The sequence below is a fragment of the Chiloscyllium plagiosum genome, chromosome 39 (assembly GCF_004010195.1).
Source record: "Chiloscyllium plagiosum isolate BGI_BamShark_2017 chromosome 39, ASM401019v2, whole genome shotgun sequence".
In the NCBI taxonomy this organism is placed as follows: Eukaryota; Metazoa; Chordata; class Chondrichthyes; order Orectolobiformes; family Hemiscylliidae; genus Chiloscyllium; species Chiloscyllium plagiosum.
In genome coordinates, this window is record NC_057748.1 from 2,761,454 (window position 1) to 2,779,317 (window position 17,864).

Sequence of the window (17,864 nt, forward strand, 5' to 3'; positions counted from 1 at the left end):
GGTTGGAGGGGTTGAGTCTGAGGGCGGAATTGCGGGATGTGGATGAGATGCGTTGGGGGGCATCTTTAACCACGTGGGAAGGGAAATTGCGGTCTCTAGAGAAGGAGGCCATCTGGTGTGTTCTATGGTGGAACCGCTCCTCCTGGGAGCAGATACGGAGGAGGCGGAGGAATTGGGAATACGGGTTGGCATTTTTGCAGGAGGTAGGGTGGGAAGAGGTGTAATCCAGGTAGCTGTGGGAGTCGGTGGGTTTGTAGAAAATGTCAGTGTCAAGTCGGTCGTCATTAATGGAGATGGAGAGGTCCAGGAAGGAGAGGGAGGTGTCAGAGATGGGCCAGGTACATTTAAGGTCAGGGTGGAATGTGTTGGTGAAGTTGATGAATTGCTCAATCTCCTCGCGGGAGCACGAGGTGGCGCCAATGCAGTCATCAATGTAGCGGAGGAAGAGGTGGGGAGTGGTGCCGGTGTAATTACGGAAGATGGACTGTTCTACGGAGCCAAACAGTTTAAAGACGATATTGAACATTCTGGTAATCAATTGTGACTAAACATTCCCTTTAGTATAAATTCTTGTATTAGATTTTTCCAGAATTCCAACAGTTCCACATGTTTGTTCATCTGGGCCATTGCCCTATGCCCAATCACTCCTGTGCTAACCAACCCCATTCCCAGCTCTCAATTTCTTATGTTTTGGTGACTTTGGATAAATGCAAGGTACAACAAACTGGAACAGGACTTATACATTTAACGGTAGGGCCCTGGGTAGTGCTGTAGAACAGAGGGCCCCAGGGGTTCAGGTACATAATTGTTTGAAGTTTGTCTCACAGGTAGACAGGGTGGTCAAAAAGGCAATTAGCATTCTTGCATTCATTGCTTGGTCCTTTGAGTATAGGAGTTGGAGATGTCATGTTGAAGTTGTACAGGACGTTGGTGAGGTGTCTTCTGTAATACTGTGTCCAGTTCTGATCGCCTGCTATAGGAAGGATATTATTAAACTGGAGAGAGTTCAGAAGAGATTTACCAGGAGTGGAAGGTTGGATTCATGAAGAAAGGTTGGAGAGACTGAGACCTTTTTCACTGGAGCATAGGAAGTTGACAGCTGATCTTATAGAAGTTTATAAAACTATGAAGATATAGACAGGATTAATGGTAGGTGTTTTCCCTCGGATGGGGAATTTCAAGATTAGGAGGCATATTTTTAAAGTGAGAAGAGAGAGATTTTAAAAAGCCAGGAGGGACAAATTTTGGTTCATGTGTGGAATGAATGTGGGTACAGTTGCAATGTTTAAAAGATATTTGGATAAGTACATGAATAGGAAAGGTTTGGAGGGATATGGACCAGGAGCAGGGCAGGTGGGACTGGTTTAGTTTGGGAATATGGTCAGCATGGACTGGTTGGGCCGAAGGGTCTGTCTCTGAGTTGTATGCCTTACCTGTCGTTGGAGAGACCAGGCCATGTTGGGTGACTGCAGCAAGGCCCAGGAAGAGGAAGAAGCGACCTTGGCGTGCTGGGTGCTGTCAGCCTGCTCTGCTGGGGAAAGCGTCGCGGGATGGAAGAGCTCTGTTTGAAACTGAAGACAAGAGGAGGAAGAAGAAGCCTGGCGAGGAGCTACTGAGGGAAGCAACAAGAGAGCTTCATCAGGACTCTGCTCATATTTTCCAGTTATAGCTGAAATAACAACAACTACTGGCATTTACAGAGCACCTCACTTATTGTAAAACACACCACCTTACTTCATCGGAGTAGACATCAGACAAAAGGCTGACACTGAACCACAAGAGGAGATGGTAAGACAGGTGACAAAGAGGGAACTATTAAGAAACATCTTGTAGGAACGTAGCAAGGTAATTTGAGATTTCAAGGAGTCTGTTCCTCTCTGTCTCAATCGTCTCTGTGGTTCACTGTCCAGAAACAACATCTATTCCTTCACAAACTAAAGGAACACGTCCAGGCACTGAGTCTTTATTGAATTAAACAAAAATCTGGAGGACAATAGTTCCATGATGTATTCTCCACGGCAACACAATGATCAATCAGAGCCAAGTGACCAAACAATCATGGGGATGTTATGGGGATAGGGCAGGAACAGGATACTGATTGTGGGTGATCAGCCATGATCATAATGAATGGTGGTGCTGGCTCAAAGGGCAGAATGGCCTACTCCTGCACCTATTGTTTATTGTCAATTGTCAATCAGCCTTTTCTCATGCAGTATAAATTGTTGTTCCCTTTGAGATTTGGTATTCTTGCATCGGTCCTGATGAGTGCAAGATGAAAAGGTTTGATTTCTTCTTCAGTGAAAATGCAAACATTGTTTGTCCCTTACACTATCAACACAGTACTCCAATAGTTGGTGCTTCTTGGAATCTTTCTCTGCCTTTCTGAATGAGAGACCTTATCTTTCTGCATAACCTTTGAGTAGTTTTCAGGACATTTTGGTGAAGAGTGATCGCTGTTGTAACACAGGCGATACAGCCATCAAATTGCACAAAGCAAATCCCTACAAACAGCAATGAGATAAATGACCTGACAGCTCCAATCTAGAACATGCAGAGAAGGGTGTATGTTGTCACAGTAACCTTGAGTCCCTGAGGGAACTGTAACACAGACTACCAAGGCTAATAGGGCCAGGGGGCCCTTTTAAGCTGCACGCTCCTTCACAGCCAGTTCATAAACACCCATGACCCACTTCTGAAAGGACCCTGTTTCACACATCAAGATGGTGTGAAATTGATGGCTCGGTTAAATTCTATTGCAAAAGTAGATACATTTCTTTATGAGAAACTGAATTTAACATTTATCCATGGATTTCGTACATTAAGATCTCTAACCAAGTCTTGCTCCAATATAATGAAGGTCAGCAGCATAAGATGGAACTTGTCTCTGTGATTGCAAACTAATGTATTCAAGGAAAGAAAAGTTTCTTTCACAGGCAGTGCTCACACTTCTCCACAATTTGACATGAATGGGTAAAAAGTCAATAGCGTAAATTAGAGGTGGCTGTGGATCCAGCATTTTAAATTAAAATGTATTCATTAATGAAAGGTAAAATTCTGCAGTGATTGCTGTGTAATTACACTGAAAACATGTGGGAATGTGACACACAGACTAAGAATGTTTGAGCACTGTTACATTTGGAGATGAGAGGATCGCAGTTAGTCTCACGATCCTTTGTCAAAGGATGGGACAAATGTAGTTGTTACTCCAAGTTACTAACCTGCTGGAAGGTGTGAAGGCTGGAGTTGGGATTTAATTTGTGTTAGATGCAATCCAATCTTCATAGGCATTGACAACATTTCTGTGCCCATTACATCTTGAAAACTCTCCTCTTCAACAGGGAACAGTTCATTGCGGTTCCCTCGTCAGGGAAGGGAACAGGTTCCGAGAGGGTTCCCTGCTCCTGAACAGACCTCGCTGACTCCAGTGGAGGGGACACATGCAGGATGAGGAAACTGGGGCTAGGTTGGATGATCATACATGACCCTCAATCCAAAACAAAGGAAACCACCTCCCCCCAACTCCCAACTTCATCTCAGACTTGGTTCAGGAAACTGATGGACTCACTGTGAGAAGAGGGTGCTCTCTTTAAGACTGAATTGTCATTTCAGGCAGAGAGAAACACAAGGTGGGTTGCTATAAACAGCAACTAATTAAATAACAGCAACACTCAGTGTACTGCTCACCAGCAATCTGCTCCATGGGCTCCGGCTGTGTTTCTGCAACTGTTTGGCCTAAATCTGAATTCTCGACTTGCAAAGTGTAGCTGTTGTTTGGCAGTGAGTTTGTTCTGTATATCGCCGTCTCCTTCATTGTTAAGATGCTTGTGTTGCCATTCTCATGAACACCAGGTTTATTTGTCCCTTCCTGTGAACAGAAAGCACAGGTACACGTATTAGCTTGTGACGCACGGCAGCTCTGCTCCATCACACTCATCCTTAGCAACCTGCCATTTGTATAAAGTCCAGGTAAAGCCATCATGGTCCTGCTCACTCATTAGGGAGAGATGAATGGTGCTGGTTTAACCGGAGGGTCACCACACCTCAGGCAAGGGGGAGAGGTTGTGGAGGAGAGTCCTTCCTGGCAATCTCAGCTGGTGTTGGAATTGAACCCATACAGTGGACGTTAATCGCATCTAGCCACTGAAGCTAATTACACCTTTGATGCCCCTTTAATGCTCAAAGCGTGCTTTGTCAAACACTGTTTGGCACCAAACCACGCAGACAGAAGGAGCTGTTATACCAGCTGGTCAAAAGCTCCGCTTTGAAGAACATGTTGAAGGTGTAGTTCAGGATGGAGAGGTTTGAGTGGGGGCGTGGGGTGTTGGGGAATGGTGGTTTTGCATGGGTTCCAGATCTTAGAGTCCAGGCAGCCGAAGGCACAGCCACCAGTGGTGGAGAGATGGAAATCTGGGATGTGCAAGTGGCTGGAATTGGTGTTGGGCGAATGGAGGAGGTGATAGACACAGGAAGGACTAAGACCATGCAGGGAGTTGAAAACAGAGAGAATTCCATTTTGCCAGACTGGAACCTTTCCTGGTCCTTGCCGAAACACCTGGGTTTTTTTCTGCTCAGAACTCAGGATGTTGAAGGTAACCAAGCCATAGACAGAGCACCAGGAGATCAGAGATTCTTCAAGCAAGACTATCAGAAACTGGTCAGCTGGTTCCCAATTACAGATTACGGGGTCTTGCTGTGCATCAAGTGACCACTGCACATGCAAGATGTCACAATGTTTCAAAGCAATGAACTGAGCACAAGCCACCATGGGACATAAATGTGATGGGGTCCTATATAAATGCAAGGTATGGGAGAGCATCACTGATGTTAAATGGCTTAAGCTTAACTCCTGATGGATGCGTGCCCTAAACCTAAGGCTGTGCCAGGGCATTGGCAGGAGGTTGGCACTCTGAATGTGGAGAGGATATCCTTTGCCATACCTTTTCATCGCCTTCCCTGGTGGTCAGGTGAGGTACACTGTCGTCTGAGCTCAGGTCATCAGCCAGAACGACTGACGATGATTTGTCCGAGAGGAGCTCTGAGGTCAGGGAGAATGCCTCTGTCTCAGCGAGGTGAACCTGGGAAGACACAATGAGACCTGAGTGGTTACTAGCTGCTTCCCATCCTCCAGCCCTATCCAGACCAACTCGATGGAAAGCCTTCATTTGGAACTGGGATCTTTTAAGAGAGAAGGAACAGAGGTGTCACGGGGAATTCCTTTTTAACGCAGTGAGTTCTTGTGATCTGGAATGGGAAGCAGGTTTCACAGTGACTTTCAGAAAGAAATTGGATAAATACTGAAGGTTCGGGGTGGGGGGGGCATTTGCAGGAATTTGTGAGAATAGGCAAACTGGGGCAGCACCTTAAAATATAAATGGTTACTCCTGGACTGTACCATTTGATGAAGTGAATTCTGTTGCAAAGGAAGGCTTGATGCTTTTGAAGAAAATGGCACTGTTTGACAGAATGTAAAGTCCTCATGCTCTCCCATTAGAGATGACTGGTGGAGGTTTAACCTGATGGTGTCCATGCCCCAGGCGAGGGGAGAGGCTGAGAAGGGGAATCCTTCATAGCAACCTCAGCCAGGGGCAGGAATTGAACTGACACTATTGGCGTCACCCACTAGCAGTTCAAGCAACTGAACTAACCAACCCCAAGCTGGCAGAATGTGTTACATGAATGAGGGGCGTCTACACTAACACCATCCTTAAACCTTCCTCTTTGTATAAGTGGCATTTGATGAGGGAAAGTCGAGAGGGTTGGGAATAAAGGATGTGATTCCTAATGTAAAAACAGAAAGAATGTTGGTTGCTAAATTGCTGGAAAAGCTCAGCAGGTCCAGCAGCATCTGTGGAGAGAAATCAGAGTTAATGTTTTGGGTTCAGTGACCCCTCCTCAGAAGGGAGTTTAGATTCCCTACTGTGTGGAAACAGGCCCTTCGTCCCAACCAGTCCACACCGACCCTCCGAAGAGCAACCCACCTAGACCCATTTCCCTACGTTTACCCCTGCACCTAACACTATGGGCAATTTAACATGGCCAATCCACTCTGACCTGCACATTTTTGTATTGTGGGAGAAAACTGGAGCACCCAGAGGAAACCCACGCAGACACAGGAAGTATGTTGCCCGAGGCGGGAAATGAACGCGGGTCCCTGGCGCTGTGAGGCAGCAGTGCTAACCACTGAGCCACGTGCCGCCCCAAATTAGAGTGGTGCTGGAAAAGCACAGCTGGTCAGGTTTGCCATTCTCAGAGGGGTCTGTCAACCCTAAGCATGAACTCTGATTTCTCTCCACAAATGCTGCTGGACCCGCTGAGCTTTTCCAATGACTCCTAACGTATTTGATAGCACACTGGCAAACCTCTCGTGGACGTAACGATCATATTTCAGAATCTCTTCCAGGCTGAGTGTGAGATTTTCTTTCTTGGGAAGATTGACCTTTAACCTTTTAACCCGAAAGGGACAACAGAAGTAAAGTTTTTGAGGTTACGTACGGATTCAGTAGGATTGATGGGGGCAAGATGTTTCCACCTTGTTGGGGGAAATCAGAAACAGGGTCATGAACATAAAACAGTCACTGAAAAGACACAAAAACACAGAAGACAAACTGGTAACCTCTTGCTTGTCGTGGTGACAGTTCCGGCAGGTGGGTGAAGAGGTGTAATGGTGGAAGATAGATCCAGAGAGGTTATCAATCATCAACAGTTCATTCTCAAAAGTATCTCGTATGATTAGTGAGACACTGTCCAGCCACAAGTTCTCCTGCAGTGTTACAGAAAAACAGGAAATAATCCTTAAATTAAGACAGAACAACTTTCTATCAATGATTGTTCTGCTTGCTTTGTGTACATATCGGGTGTCTATAAAGACTTTGTCCAACTTTGAGCTGTATTAACATTGGGCAGACTTGTGACAGAAGTAAAATGTGAACAGAGGGGAGATTAAAAAGGCTTTGACAGAGCAGATAAAAATGAACTACTGGCTTTCCCATTTGTTCATGGGATGTGTGCATTACCGATATATACTGCCCGTCCCTAGTTGCCCCTTGTGAAGGTGGGGGTGAGCTGCCTTCTTGAACCACCTCAGTCCATGTGCTGTAGGTAGACCCACAATGCCCTTAGGGTGGGAATTCCAGGATTCTGACCCAGCGACACTGAAGGAACAGCGATATATTTCCAAGTCAGGATGGTGAGGGGCTCAGAGGGGAACTTGCAGGGGGGTGGTGTTCCCATATATCTGCTGCCCTTGTCCTTCTGGGTGGAAGTGGTCATGGGTTGGGAAGGTGCTGCCTTAAGGAGCCTTGTGAATTTCTGCAGTGGGTCTTGTAGATGGCATACACTGCGTCGGGGGGGGAGGGGGGAGGAGGTGGGTGATGGGGGTGGTGGACGAGGTTCCCATCAAGCAGCTGCTCTGCCCTGGATGGGGTGCAGCGTCCTGCGTGTGTTGGAGGCTAACGTGTGGTTACCTGCGCAGGCGAGATGTGTTTCCCTGGGTCTGGCCTCTCTGCTTTCTTCTTGTGACCCTTGGGGCCGTTGTCGGACCCAGCGCTGCCCCCCAGGGCTGATGGACCAGCCAGCTGGCAGCAGAAACCCTGGGCCAGCTCCATCTCGATCTCAGCGTCCAGCTCGGCGTCCTCCTGGGCTTCCTTGTTGCTGTCGTCGAGGTGTTTCATGAGGACCGCCACCACCACATTGATCAGCACGAACTGGGCGGTCAGCACGAAGCTGACAAAGTACAGCGGCGAGATCAGCTGGAGGTTACTGAAGCAACCACGATCATCGTTGGAGCAATCACGGAGGGTGTCCTGGTCAAAACAAAGACTGAGTTAGGAGGAACGGCCTCTCAGAGAAACTGCACTGACACAGAGGGGCACAGCGGCTGGCGCTGCATAGCAAGATCCCACAAGCAGGCTGGCTTTTCCTCATTGAGGTGGGTTGAGGGATTGGCCGCGGGACACAGGTAACTCATTCTGAACGCCCTCCCGCTCAGCGGTGCCCTCCTGCCCATGAGGGAGAAGGTTGGATGAACATCCATGGGCAGTCCCGCTGCGGAGGGAGGGAACGCACTGCCAGGGGCCCCAACTTTCCGACAGGATCTTTAATGCGAGGTCACGTTTGAACCCTCCACTGCCTGGGGATGGTCCTGTTGCCATTGGCGCCCCTGGGCCATTACTCAAGCTAGTTACTTAGTTTACTGCCATGTGTGGGATCTTGCTGTGCCCACGATGGATGCCACGCCTCATACACTACAAGACTGGCTTCAGCGCACTCAATGGACTGTAATGTTCAATGCGATAGCCTTAAGTGGTGAAAGGCGCTACATAATTTGTGGGCAGCAGGATGGCACAGCAGTTAGCACTGCTGCCTCACAGCCCCAGAGACCCGGGTTCATTTCCCGCCTCAGGTAACTGACTGTGTGGAGTTTGCACGTTCTCCCCGTGTCTGTGTGGGTTTCCTCTGGATGCTCCGGTTTCCTCCAACAGTCACAAAGATGTGCAGGTCAGGTGAATTGGCCATGCTAAATTACCCATAATGTTAGGTAAAGGGGTAAATGTAGGGTAATGGGTGGGTTGCGCTTTGGCGGGTCAGTGTGGACTTGTTGGGCTGCAAAGATGTGCAGGTCAGGTGAATTGGCCATGCTAAATTACCCATAATGTTAGGTAAAGGGATGGGTGGGTTGCGCTTTGGCGGGTTAGTGTGGACTTGTTGGGCTGAAGGGCCTGTTTCCACACTGTAATGTAATCTAATCTAATCTAAATGCGAGTCCTTTGTCTTGCTGGAACCTGCATTCCAATCTTTCTGTAACGAGGCGCTGGCAGCATCTGTGTGACTGGATTTAAAATGCTGCCAAGGCAGTGCCCTGGGTCAGTGTTAGTGAAAGGGAGGGCACCACGCAAGAACAACAACCTGCATTTGTATAGCACCTTCAACGCAGCACGACGTCCCACGGTGCTTCATGGGTGATTAGGAAACAAAACTTAACCCTTACTTTCATATTATGAGCTCTGGTGGGGATGACTAAAGGCTGGTTCAGTTTTAAGCAAAGCTGGGTGGAGGCTGGGATGATTGAGTGAGGGAACCGCAGCAGCGTGGGCCCAAGCAGCTGAGGGCGTGGGTGCTAATCAAAAATGGGAGAGGCCAGATTTGGAGGAGAGCTGGGGTGGGGGTACAGTTGAAGGAGTGCCTGGTGAGGTTGCACAAGTTCAGGGGGTTGGTCAACTCAGCCGAAGTTGAAGAGGAATTTGAAACCAAAGGTGACAACAATTTCAGAGTGTTACAAGGGGACATAAATTTAAGGTGAAGGGTGGAAGGTATGGGGGGATGTCAGGGGTAGGTTCTTTACCCAGAGAGTGGTGGGGGCATGGAATGCGCTGCCTGTGGGAGTGGTAGAGTCAGAATCATTGGTGACCTTGAAGCGGCAATTGGATAGGTACATGGATAGGTGCTTAAGCTAGGACAAATGTTCGGCACAACATCGTGGGCTGAAAGGCCTGTTCTGTGCTGTATTGTTCTATGTTCTATGTTTAACAATAGTCTGGAATTCCAGTGGTGAGCTATCTACTCCAACCACTGCAGTCCTTGGGGTGGAGGGATATCCACTATGCTCTGAGGGAGGAAGCTCTAGGATTTAGTCCCAGCGACACTGATGGAACGGCGATGTATTTCCAAGTCAGGATGGTGAGTGGCTCGGAGGGGAACTTGCAGGGGGTGGTGTTCCAAGTATCTGCAGCCCTTTCTCCTTCCTGGGGATGCTGCAGGTTTGGAAGGAACTGCGTTGAGTTTTCACAGTGAATTAGATATGGACGGACTGCCTGATGAAGAGATGTTGTGTAGGTTAGGTGTGTACTCAAATTTAGAAGAGTTTAAAAGAATGAGAGGAGGCCACATTGAAGCACAGAAGATTATTCAGGGACTTGATAGGATAGGTTAGGAGAAACTGTTACCCCTTGTGGGAGAGTGGAAGGTCAGAAGGCCTAATGCTAGAGTTAAGGGGTCACTCATTGAAAACAGAGCTGAGGAGGAATTGCTTCTCTCAGTGGGTAATAAGCCTGTGGAATTCTTTACCACTGAGCGCTGTCAAGGCTGGGTCATTGGCTATACTCAAGGCTGAGGTAGAGAGGTTTTTAATCAGGAAGGGAATCAAGGTTAGAGGCAAAGGCAGTGGAATTCAGAGCTATGATCGCATTGAATGGTGAGGTGGGTTTGGTGGGCTGAATGGTTTACTTCTGTTCCTATATCCTATGGTCACATGCACACACACATTCACACAAAACATTCACACACTCCTTATATACACACGCGCACACACACACAATCACACAATACATTCACATGCTCCCTACACATGCATGGGTTTCCTCTGGGTGCTCCGGTTTCCTCCCACAGTCCAAAGATGTGCAGGTCAGGTGAATTGGCCGTGCTAAATTGCCCATAGTGTTAGGTGCATTAGTCAGAGGGAAATGGGTCTGGGTGGGTTACTCTTCGGAGGGTCGGTGTGGACTGGTTGGGCTGAAGGGCCTGTTTCCGCACTGTAGGGAATCTAATCTAATCTACACACACACACACACTCTCTCTCTCTCTCTCTCTCTCTCCCTCTCTCTCAAAGCCTCTCAGTCCAAACAGCAGTTGAATTGCACTGACCACACCATCAGCAGGAAACCCTCCAGCACCTTTCCCACAACCCAAGCAGCAACATCCTCAAGCTCCAGCCCATTCCTTACTCCCTACCTTCATGATCCCATTCCAGTTGTCTCCAGTCGACACCTGGAACAGCGTCAGGAATGCCATGCCGAAGTTCTCGAAGGTAGCATGACGGCTCATTCCCTCACAGGGATGGTCCTCATCGCAGACTGGAAAGGGAAACGACGCAGTCAAACCTGCAGAAGTGGTGGCATCTACACCAATCAGCATTCACCCCGAGATACTCCCAGGAATCAGGGGTAATAATTCCCAGGATACAGTCAGGACGAATGCAGCCTCCAACTGGGAATGTTGAAAGTTGCTACAGAAAATGAATTTCTTGCACATTCTCCCAATGATACATAATCCAGGGGAGAGATGATGGGGGAAATGGGGCAAGAGGTGAGAGGGGTAGGAATCACTCTATCCTTTCTGGAATTCATTCCCCTCCCCAGTAACAAAAGACTGGCATGTCTATAGCATCCTTCACAACCTCCTGGTATCTCAAAGTTTCACAGCCCATGGAGAACTGTGGTCACTTTTCTTACGTCAGAAACGCAAGAGGTAATTTTCATCCAGAAAACTTCCAAAAGTAGACATTGACCACATTATCTGCTTTTGTGATGACAAACGCAGGATTTAAAAATGGCCAGGATAATCAGGCAGAGCTGTGGGATTTCTGACATCCACCTGGGGTGGGGGGGGGGGGGGGGTGCCTCACATGAACATTGAGTGTGGAAAGTCCCACTGCTGAGTGTGCAGCACTCCCTTACCATCAGTGGCTCTGATTCAATCCTCAGACTCAGAGGCAAACAGTGGGACTCACAATGTGCCAGTCCTGGGATTGGGATCTTCCCACCTTCAGTGGGGCTGGATCACCCAATGTAACCAACTGATCCAGACAGTCACCTACCCAGTTTACCAAACAGTTCGACTCCCAGCGCTGCGTAAATGAAGAAAAGAAGCATGAACAGGAGACCGAGATTCCCCACCTGACACAGAGAGACAGAGAGAGAGAGAGAGAGAGGGGAACAGAAAGGTCAGTCAATCTCACTGGTTAGAAAGTTAATCAGTGATCACATCACAGTGTGCCTAGGCAAAGCTGAGAGAAGAACAGGGTCTTTGATTCAACACAAACAGCACAGTTCAATCTCCTTCCTTAAAACATTTCTCTGTTCCAGTTCAAACCCTGCCATATCTCACTATCTCTGCGGGTCCATCCAGCTGCATCTGCTTTCACCTGGCAGTGTCTCTAAATTCGGAATTGCTTCATAGCCGGTCATTGTGTCTGCTCTTGTAATATTTTCTCCCTCCTAAAGCTTGTGTTCCTTTCTGTCTGCTTGAATGGTTTTCTGTCTCTCTGATCCACCCTGTTAAAATCACGACCTGTGCGTGTGTGTGTGTGTCACGCTCCGAGTAATTAAATTGGGTGATTGATTAGATTCCCTACAGTGTGGAAACAGGCCCTTCGGCCCAACCAGTGCACACCGACCCTCCGAAGAATAACCCAACCAGACACATTCCCTCTGAATGATGCACCTAACACTATGGGCAATTTCCCCAGGCCAATTCACCCTAACCTGCACATCTTTGGACTGTGGGAGGAAACCCACGCAGACACGGGGAGAATGTGTACACTCCACACGGACAGTTGCCCGAGGCTGGAATTGAACCTGTGACCCTGGCGCTGTGAGGCAGCAGTGCTCACCACTGAGCTACCGTGCCACCCCAGCACAGCGCCAGGGACCCAGGTTCAATTCCACCCACAGGTGACTGTCTGCATGAAGTTTACACATTCTCCCCGTGTCTGCGTGGGTTTTCTGCAGTTTCCTCCCACAGTCCAAAGATGTGCAGGTTAGGGTGGATTAGCCATGGGAAATTATGTGCAGGTTAGGGTGGATTAGCCATGGGAAATTGCCCTTGGTGTACAAGGATGTGCAGGTTAGTGTGGATTAGCCATGGGAAATTGCCCTTGGTGTACAAGGATGTGCAGGTTAGGGTGGATTAGCCATGGGAAATTGCCCTTGGTGTACAAGGATGTGCAGGCTAGCTGTGGGAACACTGATGGGGGTAGAGGAGTGGCTCTGGGTGGGATTGCCTTCAGACAGTCAGTGTGTTGAATGGTCTGTTTCCACACTGTAGGGATCCTATGACTGATTTTTCTAATGATTATCCAAGAACTACACTGAAAGGAACACTCTGCCCTTCGCCAGTAAATACAAACGCTGTAAACACACGGTCAGGGGCTGTTTGATGGGGGACAGTGTAGAGAGAGCTTTACTCTGTATCTAACCCTGTGCTGTCCCTGTTCTGGGAGTGTTTGATGGGGGGCAGTGTAGAGAGAGCTTTACTCTGTATCAATCTCGTACTGTCCCTGTTCTGGGAGTGTTTGATGGGGACAGTGTAGAGGGAGCTCTACTCTGTATCTAACCCTGTGCTGTCCCTGTCCTGGGAGTGTTTGATGGGGACAGTGTAGAGGGAGCTTTACTCTGTATCTAACCCCATGCTGTGCCTGTCCTGGGAATGTCACTGCGTTTTTTTTCCCGTGGGCAGATTGTTACTGATCTGAAAACCTTCCTTTCTATTTTTTTTCCTATTTATGCCCCAAGATATTATCTTTGGAAAGAATCCATCTGATTTGTTTTGAATGATTTATCCTTCAGGGCCTCTATTCTCTCCCTGGGGATCTTGTTCTGCAGAGTGACCACTCACATCATTGAAATATTATTCTGCTGATTCACATTTGAATTTAACTGTGTCCAATACAGGGGCAGTGCTCTCTGCTGTCTGGAACAAGGTAGAAGCAACTTAGATTAGATTAGATTACCCACAGTGTGGAAACAGGCCCTTCAGCCCAACAAGTCCACACCGACCCACAACTCACCCAGACCCATTTCCCTACATTTACCCTTTCACATAACACTACGGGCAATTTAGCATGGCCAATTCACCCTAACCTAACCAGAGCACCCGGAGGAAACCCACGCAGACACGGGGAGAATGTGCAAACTCCACACAGACAGTCACCTGAGGCGGGAATTGAACCTGGGTCTCTGGCGCTGTGAGGCAGCAGTGCTAACCACTGTGCCACCGTGCTGCCCAACCCTTCATAGTCAATGTTCTCTCGAATCCGAGGTGCACCAATGATAATTGTTCCTCGCCATTACTGAGGAATAACTCCAGTTTACAGAAGCTCTCTTAATAAAACCAGTCTCCCTGTCTCTCTCACACTCTCATTGCTCCCTCTACTGTATACTTCCAATAGCCTTAATATCCTCCAAATATTGGTTTCTATTTATGGGTTTAAGTTTCTTTGGGTTGGTGATGTCATTTCCTGACATTTTCCTGTCTTCCCATTAAATCCAGAAGTGAGAGGTCTTTTTGGCCATCAGTGAAATGGCCTGCTCTCAAACAGGGTGACACAGTGGCTCAGTGGTTAGCACTACTGCCTCACAGCGCCGGCCTCGGGTCACTGTGTGGATTTTGTGTGTTCTCCCCACGTCTGCATGGGTTTCCTCTTACAGTCCAAAGATGTGCAGGTTCAGGTGGATTGGCTGGGCTAAACTGCCCACAGTGTCCAGGGATGTATAGGCTGGGTGAGTTAGCCATGGGGAATGAGGGTTACGGGGTAGGAGGTGGGCGTGGGGGTGGGTCTCAGTGAGACACTTTTCAGAGAGTTATTGTGGAAGGTCTGCTTCCACACTGTAGGGATGGTATTCTGTGTCTCTATCAGATAGACAAGAGTTCAGAGAAAGTGAAAACAACTCAGTATGTGGGTGTAAGTTTGCTCGCTGAGCTGGAAGGGTTGTTTTCAGATATTTCATCACCATACTAGGTAACATCATCAGTGAGCCTCCGGTGAAGTGCTGGTGGTATGGCCCACTTTCTATTTATGGGTTTAGGTTCCTTTGGGTTGGTGATGTCATATCCTGTCCTTTTTCTCAGAGGGTGGTAGATGGGATTTGAATCAATGTGTTTGTTGATAGACTTCCAATTGGAATACCATGCTCCTCAGACTGCTTGTGCGTGTCTCTGTTTGGCTTGTCCTAGGATGGATGTGTTGTCCTAGTTAATACTTTTTGCTTAATACTGAGATGATTTTCTCTCGAGGTATCACCTGTACTGGTGCATCTTGGTAATAAAACTGGGCATCTAATGCCCCAAATAGGTGCAAACTCATCCGTTTAGGTCTTGCCCAATCTCACCATCAGTGGAAGGGGCAAGTATTCCCACCCTACCCTGTAGGTGGTTACCAGCTTCATTCCAATGGGGTTCCAACATGTTCCACACCCCATTCCCTGCCTCCCCACCTTGATTTCCCCAAAACAAACAAACAACCTTTTACACACCAACTCTTCCATTTCCATTGAATGAGGTGTTCAAAGGAAGCGTTTTTAAAAAATATGCCCCTATCATTTTCTTTGGGGATTAATCTTCAAACCCTGGTGACTCCAGGAGCACAGGACATGGGGGCAGGAGCAGGCCATTCAGCCCATCGAGTCTGCTCCACCATTCAATGTGATCATGGCTGATTGGATCACCCTCAGCCCCACTTTCCTGCCTTTCCCCATTAACCCTTGATTCCCCTCAGAGTTAAAATCTGTCTTTATTAAAATTCTCTTGTGGGACCTGAGAATCGTTGGCTGGGCCAGCATTTATTGTCCCATTCCTAGTTGCCCCTTGAGAAGGTGATGGTGAGCTGCCTTACTGAACCGCTGCAGTCTGTGCACAGGATTTTGACCCAGTGACAGCGAGCACAGCATTGGATTTACTTAACAACCCAACCTTATGCTTAAGATCACTCTTGCAGGGCTTGCTCGGACTCTCGGGAACCCTGACTGATTTTACCTTCAACAGCTACAGTTAATTATCATTCAAGACCAGTACACAGTGGCTGACATTCAGACTTAGCTGCTAACCAGAGATCCCTTGGTTTTGTAAGGTTCATTGGTCACCAGAAAGCCCACCGCAGTGTATTCCTGTAGAACAGCCCTCACAAATTCTCTCCAGTTTGTGAAAGCTTTGCATGAAAATGTGAAGAAAAACATGAAATCGATGGGTATGAGGCAGGCCTGTTGGTTTACCTGAGGCAGGGCCTGTACTACGGTGTCCAGGAGGGCCCTCATTCCGGTGGCCATCTTCAGCAATTTTAGCACTGAGAAAATCAAAATGGAAAGATAAGAGTGAGGAAAGTCAAGTTTGCATTTTGGAAAGTCAAATCAAAGCAAGTGTTTCATGCTGAATGGTAGGGCCTTAAGGAGTGTAGTGGAACAGAGGGAGATTGGAGTTCAGGTGCACGGGTTCCCTGAAAGTGGAGTCCCAGGTAGACAGGGTAGTGAAGAAAGCTTTTGGCACACTGGCCTACATCAGTCAGGGCATTGAGTATCGAAGTTGGGGAGTTATGTTGCATAGGAAGGATGTTGGTGAGTCTGCACTTGGAGTGTTGTGTGCAGGTTTGGTCACCTTGCTACAGGAAGGATGTTATTAAATTGGAAAGTGTGCAGAAGAAATTTCTAGGGATGTTGCCTGGACTCAGTGGTCTAAGTTATAGGGAGAGGTTCGACAAGTTATCTTTACAGTGTAGGAGACTGAGGGGGGAATCTTAGAAAAATGGATGAGATCATGAGAGACATGGATAGGGTGAATGCACTCAGTCTTTTTCCCAGGGTTGGGGAATCAAGGATTGGAGGGCAATAGTTTAAGGTTAGAGGGGAAAGAATAACAGGGAACCCGAGAGGTAACTTTTTTACACAGAGGGTGGTACGCATATGGATTGAATTGCCAGTGGAAGTGGCTGAGGCGGGTACATTAACAACATTGAAAAGGCATTTGGACAAATACATAAGAATTAGAAAGATATGGGCCAAGTGCAGGGAAATGGAGTTAGCCTGGATGGACATTTTGGTTGGCATGGAGCAGTTTGGACCAAAGGGCGTGTCTGTGTACTGTAGGACTCTATGACTCTATGAGGTGCTGCACAGTCCGAGGAAGCTTGCTCAGAGACACAAACATGGAGCAGATGGGCTGAATGGTCCCTTTCTGGGCTGGGACATTCGACATGGTTACAGTTACAAAATATTTTCCCTGAGGGTAGATGGCTTCACCATCTCTCTAACACCCCCCCCCCTTCGCCCCCACTGCACACGCACCCCCAGAGAGCTTGCTGTTGCTGGTTAACCCTTTCAACAGTTCAGGCAATAGTTCCTTGTTACGCCGGTGGTGAGTCACATCGGGTGATCAAACCTCAGTTCCCCAATGGGGATGTGAAGGAGTGACTCCCAGAAGGAGTGAGAGCATGGAATCTAAAAGTAAGGACTAACTGGAGTTAGACAGCATTGCTACATTGCAGGAGAAATTGAGTGAGCACAGGTGGAGGCAGTGGTGGGTTAGTGGTAATGTTACTGGACGAGTTGTCTCGAGTTCCAGATCAATGTCTTGGGCCAACCATGACAGCTGGGTGGAACCTAAATTCAACCAAAAACTCACCCCTGCAACTGTGGCAATGAAACTATCGTCGACTGCTGTGAACATCTGACTGGTTCACTGATGCCCTTTAGAGAGCAAATCCCGTCATCCTTACCTGGTCTGACCGACATGTGACTCCAGACAGCACAGTGACAGGGTTGCTGTCTGAGATAGCTACGCACTAGGGGGAGGCAATGGCCTAATTGTGTCATTGCTAGACTGTTAATCCAGAGGCCTAGCTAATGTTCTGCAGACCTGGGTTCAAATCCTGCCATACCAGATGGTAGACTTTGAGTTCAATTTTTTTTAAAATCTGGAATTAAGAGCCTCACAATGATCATGAATCCATTGTCAGTTATTGGAAAAACCCATCTGGTTCACTAATGGCCTTTAGGGAAGGAAACTGCCATCCGTGGTCAAGATCAGAGTGGTGCTGGAAAAGCACAGCAGGTCAGGCAGCATCCAAGGAGCAGGAAAATCGACGTTTTGGGCAAAAGCCCTTCATCAGGAATAGAGGCAGGGTGTCTGCAGGGTGAAGAGATAAATGAGAGGGGGTGGGGTGGGGAGAAAGTAGCATAGAGTACAATAGGTGAGTGGGGGTTTGGGATGGAGGTCATAGGTCAGAGAGGAGAGTGGAGTGGATAGGTGGGAAGGAAGATAGGCAGGTAGGACAGGTCATGGGGATGGTGCTGAGCTGGAAGTTTGGAACTAGGGTGAGGTGG

At 48.0% G+C, this 17,864-nt stretch overlaps 1 protein-coding gene across 4 annotated transcripts in view; it reads right to left on the reverse strand.

The window, feature by feature from the left end:
- The window catches only part of cacna1ia (calcium voltage-gated channel subunit alpha1 Ia), a 186,398-nt gene that overhangs the window by 5,229 nt on the left and 163,305 nt on the right, over window positions 1–17,864 (reverse strand). For 2 of the 4 annotated variants that reach the window (XM_043679498.1, XM_043679496.1), the window contains exons 27-34: window positions 15,762–15,832; window positions 11,591–11,669; window positions 10,726–10,847; window positions 7,464–7,802; window positions 6,614–6,760; window positions 4,938–5,075; window positions 3,685–3,865; window positions 1,434–1,612 (exon numbers count right to left, since the gene is read on the reverse strand). In XM_043679498.1, coding sequence (XP_043535433.1) covers window positions 1,434–1,612; window positions 3,685–3,865; window positions 4,938–5,075; window positions 6,614–6,760; window positions 7,464–7,802; window positions 10,726–10,847; window positions 11,591–11,669; window positions 15,762–15,832 — 1,256 coding nt within the window. The remainder of the gene's footprint in view (window positions 1–1,433; window positions 1,613–3,684; window positions 3,866–4,937; window positions 5,076–6,613; window positions 6,761–7,463; window positions 7,803–10,725; window positions 10,848–11,590; window positions 11,670–15,761; window positions 15,833–17,864) is intronic. The other 2 variants (XM_043679495.1, XM_043679497.1) reach the window with 2 other exon arrangements.